General features: G+C 41.6%; 1 protein-coding gene across 23 annotated transcripts in view; it reads left to right on the top strand.

The window, feature by feature from the left end:
• The window catches only part of RBFOX2 (RNA binding fox-1 homolog 2), a gene marked incomplete at its 5' end in the record, with an annotated part of 178542 nt that overhangs the window by 115822 nt on the left and 50013 nt on the right, over positions 1-12707 (top strand). For 18 of the 23 annotated variants that reach the window (XR_013842800.1, XR_013842801.1, XR_013842802.1 and 15 more), the window contains one exon: positions 10205-10351. Coding sequence is in view for 20 of the 23 variants with exons in the window: in XM_079992849.1 (XP_079848975.1) it covers positions 10205-10351 (147 nt within the window). The remainder of the gene's footprint in view (positions 1-10204; positions 10352-12707) is intronic. The other 5 variants (XM_079992836.1, XM_079992835.1, XM_079992848.1 and 2 more) reach the window with 1 other exon arrangement.

Genomic DNA, 12707 nt, shown 5'->3' with positions numbered 1-12707 from the left:
ATGTGTATCCCTGTAATTTGACAGTTATGATCCTATAAGTGCAAGAACTGGCAGTAGCTAAGGTATAGATGACAGTGTTTGAAATAGATTCCTGCAGGTTTCTTAGGATTATGAATTGTATGGATGTCCAGAAAACATCTCATCTAGTTCTGTCATCTGTGTTTTAGTCATCTCTTTTCAGAATGAATCAATTGCTCTGCCAGGAAGCTTTGTCTTCTTAAAGCAAAGAACAGTAACACAATAAAATTAAGTGAGGGAAATGTATACTCTGCCCTATCTTCAGATCGTCCATCTCATTCCTGAGCTTCAGGCTGCACAATATTTTAGTCCTAGATGTTCTGACTAATAAATAATGGTCATGCCAAATCATATGAGGGAATCATGATGTATAGGGGTATTATCCAAGGGGGACTAGACTTGATACGCCAAATTTAATTGGTGATCTGCAATGACATTTCAAACTGGGCCTCCAGGCTACAGTGAACTTAACTTGCTTTGCCTCTCTCAGCCGATTTCTTCAGTTCTTTCCGGTTTCTATGCTATGTTGTGCCTGTGCTAAGAACTTTGTAATGTGTGAAGCAGCACTCATAACAACAGAACACACTGGAATTTGATTGGAGCAAGATACAGCTGTTGGCAAACGCCATCTGTTCTTGTTCAGTTAGATGTGATTAACTCCCAAACATTCTGACTCCTGCACCCATATTTTCTGTAGGCGGTTATTCATAAAGTATCAAGGAGAGAAAAGTAGTAAATGTGTGACAATTTGTACAGGGTACAGGGGGTACTGATTGCTCCAAAAAAGCAAACACTTTTGTTTGCCTTTCCAGTGCAATGATTTAATGCATTGTTGCTCCCCTCCTCCTTCACATAACACAGCCTTTCCTTTAGGTATTGCTTAATTGAGAGGTTCCGGGGCTCAAGCTTAAGTGGAAATCATTGTCTCTGACTTAAGAGCCCTTCCTCCAATGAGCAACAGCAAGCAGTGAGGCAAAAGCACTTTGCATATGCTCACAGCCACTTTCCATATTTTTGTTCATGGCAACAGTCTAGTCGAACGTTTGGAATCTGCAAAACAACTTTTGATTCATCTTTGCATGCTATGATAAGCAGTCACCTTTCCATTCAGTTTTCTTAATCTGGCTACTACATTTGCAGTATCTCAGCAAAGGCTGTCTAGTTTTTCTCCACAGTGAGTTTTAGGGACTTCCTTCCTTCCTTCCTTCCTTCCTTCCTTCCTTCCTTCCTTTCTTTCTTTCTTTCTTTCTTTCTTTCTTTCTTTCTTTCTTTCTTTCTTTCTCTTTAAAAAAATTAGGGAGCTCTCATTTATCTTGTGCAGTGTGAGTGAGGCTGTTGGACTGGGCTTTAGGGGCCCCACCAAGTGGTCAGAGGCAGGCACAATGTCTTGGGAAACAGGTGACTCCCAGGATGCACGATGTCACCTCAGTCTGTCCTGCCTTCGAGAAAGCAAGCACATGCCTGCCTGTCATTGATTCCTGTTCCTTTCCTGTTCCTCCCGTTTTTTCATTTTTTCTATGGCTTTTCCCATTCTTTATTGTTACTTTTAGCCATTCGTTTTTCTTTTCTTCATTTTTCTCAATATGCTCCTGTCACCATTTTGGTTTCTCCTTCACCACTCTCTTGCTTACCATCTTGCTGCTCCTATCCTCTTGTTTATATGTTTGTGTTTGTGTGTGTATAGATATAGATATACAGTGTGCTTACAATTTATGCACATTTAACTTGTGTACTTGGCAATAAAAAGTAAAAAAATAAAAAGAGAGCAGAAACGGGGCAGATTTCCTGGAAAAAGGACTTTGACAATCCCAGAGGGCCTTCTGGCGGTTCCCTCATTACGAGAAGCAAAGCTACAGGGAACCAGGCAGAGGGCGGGCCTTCTCGGTAGTGGCGCCTGCCCTGTGGAACGCCCTCCCATCAGATGTCAAAGCGATAAATAACTACCTGACATTCAGAAGACATCTTAAGGCAGCCCTGTTCAGGGAAGTTTTTAATCTGTGATATTTTAGTGTATTTTTGGTTTTTATGGAAGCCGCCCAGAGTGGCTGGGGAAACCCAGCCAGATGGGTGGGGTACAAATAATAAATTATTATTATTATTATTATTATTATTATTATTATTATTATTATTTACCATTGAATCTGATGTGTTTTGTCTCTAGATGACCATTGGATCCATTCCAACACTGCAATTCCATGGCTTTCCTGAATGTGCTTTATTTTACATGGGGTCCCACCAGACACAATCAAATTAAAGAGTACACTGACGGACTGCACTGTAAAAACCATAAATTTGGTGCTTGTCAGCAACACAAAAACATTAATCCAAGGCATGGATCCTTTAGGATATTCATTATTTTTACATAGGATTTTGCCAAAATCATGAGTGAATCACATAACATAGCTGTTGACCAGCTGACCTATGATGTGGTGGTGAGAAACCTGAGGGGGGGGTAATTTCAAGACTATCCATTTTACTGGATCCAGCTTGTGAGTGCATGTGTGTCCCTTGTATCAATTGCTCATTCTCACTCCATCCCCACAGTCCCCCAGATCACCCCATTTCCCACCCTATCCTCTAGGCAAATCTTTTCTTCTTCTTTTTTTGGTCCAGCAGTTCAGGTACGGATCTGAGCCTTGAAAAGTAGTCAAAAATGGAACTGGGAAGGAGCTTCACTCTTTCGACTTCCTTCTTCCGTTCTGTGTTTCTGGGGGGAGAAAGATAATCACCCTCACTACCTCATGATGAAGAGGACAGTGAGCAGCGATGGGCTCTACATGGACTAGCTGTGGCTGTCCACATTTTCAGACAGTGTTTTTTCCTCAGCCCTGCCTGTATAGTTGCCAGTGTCAGTCTACATGAGATTTAAGTCTGATCCAGTTCCCCCTTCTACCTCAAGAGGTTCCTGGTTCTTGTTCTCTCATGCTGTCTCATCTCATATCTGCCATCCAGCAGTTTGCCAAAATAGCCAGAATTCTGAAAAAAAATAATCTAAATATTGCAAGCAGAATGCAGAATATTTAGCGAGTGGTTTCCCCCCAGATATATTTTGAAGAGATTAATTTTGTTGCAGAGTCTGACTAGCCATATGCAACCTTGAGAAAAGAAAGAGCTGTATCTTATAATGAGGCACTGACAGAGAGCTAGCCTGAAGGAGCCGAAACTTCTTAGTGGAAGATTAGTTGTTTTCTAAAGTATATACATTAATCAGCTACACTTGAGGTGGTTTCTCCTGCCAGGCCACTGTGTAAGCTGTCTTCAAAATAGATCAGAAGGCTGGGTCTATTATATTCATCATCTGTCTAGTGAGCAATCACTTAAAGTGAAATTAAAAACAGAGAGGCAGAAGTCAATTTTTATAAAAAACTTAATTTGTGGTAATCGGTGTTTTATTATAGTTTTAATGACCTCATAAAGAGTAAGGTGTATTCTGGCAGCTCTAATGTGATATTTTAATCTCTGTGGAAGTCTGAAGTTAAATGTACCTTTCAGAAGTCTGTCATGCTCTGAGGAGTGAAATGTGCACTGGAAATCTGGAAAAGGGAGGCATCCCACGTTCCTCATATTTGAGACCTTGGCTTTCTTCAATATACAACACAACATTAATTGGGGCACAAATTTCAGCTTCTACGTAGTCTTATATTTCCATTGGTTTGTAGAAGTTATTCCAACGGAACTGGTTGGCTTCTTCTGTATGAATGTTATATCAAGATTAGGTCAGGCTGTTTAGAGCAGGGATTCTCAAATCCTTTTGTAATTAGCCTTCCTCAGTCAAAATCACAGCTCGTTGATTAAGACAGAACAGAGCCTTATTTGTTCGTTTGTTTATTGAAGGAAAAAATTTATCCTACCTTTCCACTTTTGAAATGTGCTTTAGGCAGCTAACAATTCAAGCCAGGGCATTTAAAAGCAAGATGATAATGATAGTAAATTTTTTGTTTAATTACTAATAAGAATTCGGGATAGGACAGCAGATAAAAAGAATAGTTAATAGACAAATTTAACTTGTTCCAGAATAGGTGTCTTAAAGTGATGCCAGAAAGACATCAAGGAAGAAACCACACAAATATCTTGAGCCAGGGTGTGCCATAACCTGGTGCAGCCACAGAAGTGAATCCTTTGTCCTCGCTGCCTCTGATTAGAAGCACAGAAAAGCAATATGGCAGTATACACCCACAAGATGGTTATGGGGCTTAGGAATGCAAAATTTTCCCAAGGGATTAAGCATTGATTGCTCCATTTACTCCTCATGCTAACAAGACAAGGAGTGAGGAAGAGAACATAAGAAGACCCAAATAGTCCTCATTCTGTTCCCACAGTGGCCAGCCAGATGGATAGGAGAAGCCCACAAGCTGCTGAGGAGTGCAATAGCATTCTCCCACTCATGTTCCCCAGCACCGCTATTTAGAAGCATACTGTGTCTGGTACTCAAGGTAATATATAGCCATTATGGCTAGTAAGGTAAAGGTAAAGGACCCCTGGATGGTTAACTCCAGTCAAAGGTAACTATGGGGTTGCGGCGCTCATCTCACTTTCAGAACAAGGGAGTCGACATTTGTCCACAGTCAGCTTTCTGGGTCATGTAGCCAGCATAACTAAACCGCTTCTGGTGCAACGGAACACCGTGACGAGTGCCAGAGCTCACGGAAACACAGTTTACCTTCCTGCCGCAGTGGTGCCTATTTATCTACTTGCACTCTGACATGCTTTCGAACTGCTAGGTTGGCAGGAGCTGGGACAGAGCAATGGGAGCTCACCCCGTCGTGGGGATTCAAACCGCCAACCTCCCGATCAGCAAGCCCAAGAGGCTCAGTGGTTTACCATGGACAACCATATGTTTCAGGAATCTGTCCAATTCCCTTTTTTGAAGCCAGTTTAGTTGATGTCATCACGGCAAATTGTAATAGCAAATTCTGCAATTTAACACTGCAGCGTGTGAAGAAGCACTCTTTCTCTCTCTTCTGTCTGTCCTGAATCTCACACATTTCAGCTTCATTGGATGATATTGGGTTCTAGGGTTATGAGAGAGAGAACAATAACGCACCTCCCTATCCACTTTCGTCACACACAATACATAATTCACCTTTTAAGCTTATGTAGTGAATAGGGTCCTGCTGCCAGGCCCAGTATAGGTATCCACTGGGAGAGGTTTGGGAGGAGCAGGGACACCCCCGCCAACTATTCACACCACCCATGGGAGCCCTGTTACACTGAGAACCACCAGTTCAGCCATGTTCCCAGTTTCCTCACTCTGTGCACCCTTTGTAACCAGGAGCGGGAATGATGGGCCGTATGTCTGTGGCCATCTGGAAGGCTGTGTCAACTTGCCAATTTCACCATCTGCTGTAAGCTGCTCAGAATTTGGAAATTTGCATTAGCCGTGCTCCAGAGTGCAAAAAAAAAAAAAAAGCACTTTAAAGAGAGAGACCCCTTGGACCATGGGGGGAGAAATGATATCCAAGGGTTGTTTAGGGAGACTATTTCCTAGTGGTTGTCTGCACAGATGATAGATGTGATGTCATGCATTCTGTCCTCCTCCTTGGACAGTTTTACCCTGGGGAGTAGAGGACTCTGACGAAATCAAAAATAAAACTGCCAAACAGCCTAGTGTGATTTAATCACAAGCCAGCTGCATTGATTCTCCCCTCAGGGTGCACCATGCATTTGTTTGGAGATAATTTTGTCAGTGTAGTGAGGAGGGAATTGGAAGCCACTGTAAATAGTATACTTGTGATGTGATCAGGTGTACCTTTGTCAGGAAACTCATGTGTGTATTTGATATTTGGGGCTGGTTGAAATTGATTCTTGGTTGAATGAAATTAGTTTATCCCAGCTGTTTGGTGTCTTGTTTTGCATTGTGTGACTGCAGATGCTCAGATGGAGTTTATGTTGCATTCATTGCCTGATTGAAGCAAAGCTGAAAGCTGCTCTTGCTTTGCTCAGCACGTTGCCTTGTGAATGTTTGCTGCTAATATGCTTTTGTTTGTCCTGAAAAGCTTATACACAAGTCCAAGGTCATATCTGGAAAAGAATGAGAGAGAAAGAGTAGCAGCTGACAAATAGAGCCTAGTGGTGCTGCTTTTAAGAGTGGCTGAGGGACCTATTTCACCTCTTTGGGGAATTCTATAGTCCTTATTATCTAGCTTCAGTTAAGTCACATGAAAGCATCATTTTAATATTTTGGAGAACATAATTTAAGTTGCTGGGTTCTGATAATGTACCCTTTCATACTAGATTCTTAAAAGTAGATGTTGGCACTGCAATAGATGGTGATAAATGTTGGATTTTCGTACTCGTCGCATTTTATAGAATTGTAGAGTTGGAAGGCACCCAAGGATGATCTAGTCCAACCCCCTACAATACAGGAATCACAACAAAAGCATCCCTGACAGATGGCCATCCAGCCCTTCTTTCAAGGAATTCTGACTTAAATGTGCACTATCCATGCTTTCTTTCCTTTACAGCCTTAGGCTGTAAGATGCTGAAAAACCAGAGGCCATCCAGTGGGCTTCGTAGTTCAGCCAGGGACTTTGAAACCTGTTTTACTAAATCCACAAAGAACCAGCAGCTCTTCTTGAAGATAATTTTTTATGGTTTTAAACTTACTTTTTTAAAAAGTGCATAGCTAAGCATGCAAATTTCTTGGAATATATTGGTTGATATGCAACTAAATTTTACCCACAGTAGACTCATTGAAATTAATGAACACGGGAGGTCTGTTCTGAGTAAAACTTAGTTGAATACCACCCCACCCCCACATTAACATAATTGTCTATTAAAATAATTGGAAGCATATCAAAACCTACAAAATAACCTTTCATGCTTCTAATGATGAAGAGGAGTTAGCCTGTGTTGTAAACAAGAAGAATCAGGCATGAAGTATTAAGTCACCTGCAAACCAGCAAGTATTTCATTGTGCTTTCCTTAGCTGTAACTGCGGTAAAAACTAATTAGATTATTATTGATTTCGCTTTGCTCCTGCCAGAACACATCAGTCAGCAAACACGTTTTTTCAGACCTCACCAAAACTGGGTTCCCTAATGGTGCAGGTTAACCATGTCGTAATAAGGTTTACACAAAATCTCCTGCAGGAAGGATTCAAACAAAGATTAAATAAGGCTTTCTGTCTCTTTCAATGTTTAGAGCCTTTCACCATGTTTAGGTCCCAGTGTCATCTGTAATGCACAATAAGTTTAGAGACGGTACATGCAAAAGAGCATGGCACACAATGGATCTTTTGTTCTCAGTGGATTTTAAAGTAAGTAAAACACCTTAGAAGTAAACATAAGCCAAAAGCTGCACTTCAAGTGAGGTATTCTGATGGTTATCTGAGACACTGCCCTACGAAACTGGATTGTTATGTTGTTTACGAACATGAGCAAGACACTGTTCTTCATTGTAGCCTTATTGGTAACAGAGAAGGAGAAGCAGGATGGAGAACTAATTTACGTTATGAAATCCTGCTAATAACTAAAGGGTTGTCTGCACTTCAGGTTAACTTGCTGCTGTTCAGTGAAATGTCGGCTTTCATGACTTATAGCACTTGGCATAGAGCAACGTGGTCCTTTGCACCCTCATAGTAATTGTATCCTACACCCAATTTTAACAGGATCTTACAGTCATGGGGAAAAGAAAGTGCACTCTCTTTGAATTTTGTGGTTTTACATATGAAGACATAGTAACAATCATCTGTTCCTTAGCAGGTCCTCAAATTAGGTAAATACAATTTAAGATGAACAACAACACATAACATATTACACTGTCTCATGATTTATTTAACAGAAATAAAGCCAAATTGGAGAAATCATGTGTGAAAAACTAAGTACACCCTTCCTGCTTCCATAGGAATTAAGTAGCAGATAGGTGCTGCTAATCAAATGCCCTTGCTTAATTGATCATCAGCAAGTGTAAAGGTAAAGGTACCCCTGACCGTTAGGTCCAGTCACGGATGAACAAGTATGGTTTGTTTGAAAGGTTTGCCAGGAGAAAGCGTCTTCTCTCTAAAAAGAATATGGCAGTGCGAGTTAGGTTTGCAAAGTTGCCTATCAGCAAACCACAAGACTTCTTTAACAATGTCCTTTAGACAGAGAAGATCAAAGTGAAGGTGTTTGGCCATAATGCACAGCACCACGTTTGGCAAAAACCAGAATATCAGCACAAGCACCTCATACCAATTGTGAAGCATGGTGGTGTAAGGGGTGATGATTTGGGCTTGTTTTGCAGCCACAGGACCTGGGAACCTTGCAGTCATTGAGTCGACCATGAACTTCTATGTATACCAAAGTATTCTAGAGTCGAATGTGAGGCCATCGGCCCGACAGCTAAAGCTTGGCCAAAATTGGGTCATGCAATAGGACAAGGATCCCAAGCACACCAGCAAATCTACTGCAGAATGGCTGAAAACAAACAGAATCAAGGTGTTGCAATGGCCCAGTCAAAGTCCAGACCTCAACCCAATTGAAATGCTTAAGAGAGCTCTTCATAAACAGATGCCAGCAAACCTCAAAGAACGGAAGCAATGTTGTAAAGAACAATGGGCCAAAATTCCTCCACAACGATGTGAGAGACTGATAAAGTCCTACATAAAACAATTATTTCAAGTTATTGCTACTAAAGGTGGTTCTACAAGCTATTGAATCATAAGGTGTACTTAGTTTTTCACACATGGCTTTTCCATTTTGGCTTTATTTCTGTTAAATACATCATGAGATAGTGTAATATGTCATGTGTTGTTCATTATGAGGTTGTATTTACCTAATTTGAAGACCTGCTAAGGAACAAATGATTGTTATTATGTCTTCATATGTAAAACCACAAAATTCAAAGAGAGTGCACTTTCTTTTTCCTATGACTGTATATAAATGTGGCTGTATATAAATGTGGCTTGGCTTCAATCACCATGTAAGGTCCATTTAAGAAACGAAAATTTGGCATCTTATAAGAGTTACAGTCTCCTTTGGGGGAATCAGTATAAATGTCGAGAGGACAACAAAAGATTTGATTGGGAAGAGAGACAGTGGAAGTAGTTGTTGATGAGAATAATTTGCCACCAGATGTTGGAAGCAGGGCACCTCACAAACCCACTTGCTAGGCTGTAAAGCTGTAGTTCCTGTATAAAAGGTCTTTAACTGTCCATTAAGGCAGCACTGGTATCAAGAGAAGCATGGCCAGTGAAAAGGAGAAGTAGGATGTATTACTGCTAGCGGCCCTCACGGCTTCTTTACGTCTGGCAGCAGTTGCACGCAGTCTCAGGAGCAGTGGGGTAGCAAACTGATGCAGTAATGCCAGCAGCAACCACTCTATGGGGTTAAAAAAAATAATGGACCCACGCATGCACAAAAAACTCCCATTTCATAGAAGGTACACCAGGCCCTATATAGCTGTTAGTTGTGAGATGATGGTAAAATAAACTTGAACTATTTAAAGCTAGAATGGCATAGTGATCAAGAGAGTGTTACAAATCAGAGCACCACAGCTAGAATCTCACCTCTGCCTTGCACTCACTTAGGCAAGCCACACTTTCTCAGCTTGAATGCCACCACCTGCAGTTTGGGAATAATACTGACCTACCTAACAGGGTTGTTGGAAAAAACAATATGTAAAATGCTTTGACTATGTTAAAGTGCTGTATAAGTGCTGTGTACTGTTGATTCTGTTTGCTGTAATTATAAACTTGAAATGTTGACATGTTGAAAGCTAAACGCTAGTGGAAGCACGCCAAGAGGATTTTAAAGGTAAGAAAGCAGGACATGTCTAATATGGGTGCAACATTAGATCCATATATAAAAAATGCCACAGGTTGAAAGTAGTGCCTCAAGAAAGGTTTGGTCTAAAAAAATTAAAAGGTATCTACTTCTGCAGTAAATGTATTGGCACAGTCATTTGCTCTGCTTTATCTGTATCTGTTTCAATCCACATCCAAATTACACTGATGCAACTGATCTCCCAATAACCTGCTCTGTGGAGATTCTCTTACTGTTTTTGTTCTTCTCTCAACCATTGCATGAACAAAGGATTGCTTGTTAAACTTTGCTGTTATTATCAAACTTACTTTAAAGGTGCTCAGATACTAGGTCAAGGAAGGTGGTGTAAATACCTGAGACATGAACTGATAAACGGATGAATCTTGGCTGGATTTTTGTGATTTCTTCTCCACTTTTTATTTTTATTTTTTAATTAATTGCAGCAGACAGAAGGAGGGGCACAGACGGATGGCCAGCCGTCACAGACACAAAGCAACGAGAGTACCGAGAGCAAATCTACTCCAAAGCGGCTGCATGTCTCCAACATTCCCTTCCGCTTTCGGGATCCTGATCTCCGGCAGATGTTTGGGGTATGTTAATATGTCCTTTAAGGAACCATAGGCCTGTATCTCTTTCTCTCACCCCCGCCCCCCCCACGGAAGGTTTAAAATGAGTAACAATTTAAAACATAATATATTCTCATGAGGCCCCACCCTGTTTGGGTGGGGGGTGCCTCGGGACTGCAGTTTCCCCCCCTCAAAGTCACCGCAGTCTAACAAAGAAGAATTAAGTACACCTGTGCCTCAGGTGTGTTCAGTTGGCGTAGTGCAGTTCCCTCAGGGGTCTGGATCCGGTTCTTTGAGATCAAACAAGGAGGATCCAGGTGGTGTGAATATGTAACTGGGAGTTAATGTTTTCCTTCTGAAGGACACATTCATTTCCTGAAAATGATGTTCCTCCTTAAGATCCAATTAAAAAGAGTATACCCTAGTTTCAATCTTTTGGCTTTGGAATTGTGGCCATTCAGGCTGCTAGCATGTCTGTTTTACACTCCCAACCTGAACCTGATGGCTTTTGTCTTTAGTAAGCAAGAAGAAAATATTGTTCAGAATTGAATTTCTAAACATGTGGAAATACATGCCGTGTCAAAGGGGGTGGGTGGGGCGGAGAACAAATCTTTGAATGTCATACACTTGGATTTCTAAAATGCTGTTGGAAAATACTGAATTTCTAAAATACAGTAGATCAAGTTGCTCACCGAAGGTTGAGAGTGTAAGATAAGAGAGAATGATTAGCTGAGGGTCACCCACTGAGCTTCACAGCTTAGCCAAACTTTGAACCTGGGTTTCCCAGTCCTAGTCTGCCACTAACCACTACACAAGAATGGCACTTCCGGGTTAGCGCGATCGGCTAATGGCGGATTCCCTCCGAGCTCCGGAGGGAATTGGCTCTACTGGAGACGGGTCCTACCGCGACGGCGACGCAGGGACCCTCAGAAACCGCAGGCGCGGAAGCCTGCGGACTTGGTGACTCGGTGGGCACCTTAAGCGCCCCCCCGACCCACGAAGAGCCTTTTTAAAGGCTACGGAGAGGGTACGGAGAGTGGCGTGGTGCTGTGAGTAGACCGCTACTGCAGTGGAGCGAAGCCACGAGCCATGGCCGGAGAGCGCTGACTTTTTCCCCTGAAATTCGGACTTGAAATAACCCGTGAGTAGAACGGAATTTGGACTTTAAAACTTTTACCTTTGAATTCGGTACGACCGGGGGATGTGCTAAAGGGAAGTCCGCACCCCCCCCGACCTACAAAAGATTTAAAGCAAGGATTGGAGAACTAAGGTGGAGAGATCTTTTCTTTTCGGTGTGATTTAAAAGATAATATTTCCATGAATTTGACAGAAGAAGTAAGAGTGGAACTTTAGAAGTTTTTGTTTAAACCTCCCCCCCCCTCCCGGACCCGGGAGCGTCCTGTGTGTGAGCTGGAGGAAAAGGAACAAGGAGTTTGACAGCTGTCAAAGGAGCTGTCAAACGGGCAGTTAAAGTTAAAAATCTTATTATTTAACATCTCTCTGGACTAAATTTGTTACATTTGAATCAAAGTAGTTATAAATAACAAAGTAACGGACTGTTGGGAAAGGACTATTAAGTAACCAGAATCCCCCTAGGGGGAACTCTGAAACATTACAATGGCTGCAGATGGAAAATTACAGGCTGAAATAGCATGGCTATGAACAAACAACTTATAACCTTGAACTCTAAAACAAGCAACTCTGCTGAATGCACAAAGGATCTGACTGGAAAAAAATCTGCAGCTGAATCAGAAGAGACATCTTTGGAACTGGAGGAGAGGGAAGAAGGAGTGGAGAAAGTACAGGTGGAGAGTACCAACCAGAAGCCTATATTGCTAGAACATAAAGAAGAAGATATTTGGATTACAAATCTGCGAAAGATGCGAACGAGGAAGGAGGAAGCCCCTGAAACACTTGGAACACTGGAATTTAAAAGAAATAAGAAATATGATTTGGGCTTCCTCTTTGAGCATGGGAGATCAGTGGACCTTTTGCAGCAGCTGCTATCAAGTATTTTGGATGGAAGAAAATCTGATGAGACTGTGCCAGAGCTCCTTCGAGACCTGATGACCAACAAAGAGGGTTACCAACAAAACCGGCAGAGAGAGACTGACAGAGACTTGAAGGCCTCAGATGTGAGGAATCCAGGCTAAAAACTGTTTTGTGGACATTTATTCGGGAAGGGACAGAAACCGGGGTAGGGAGGGAGGGGAGAACAGAATTTTAACTTTTGTGTTTGGCTATTATGACCTATATTTAATATAAAAAGGGGGAAATTTGTGGAAGGGAGTTTGGGTCGACCTTAGAAAAGGATTTAATATTTATAAGATAATTGGATAAGTAAAATTTGGCCAAGTAATAAGAACTAACTTTAAAACAA

Source organism: Podarcis cretensis (genome assembly GCF_951804945.1).
Source record: "Podarcis cretensis genome assembly, chromosome: 10".
NCBI lineage: Eukaryota > Metazoa > Chordata > Lepidosauria > Squamata > Lacertidae > Podarcis > Podarcis cretensis.
This window is presented reverse-complemented; position numbering and strand designations above follow the sequence as displayed.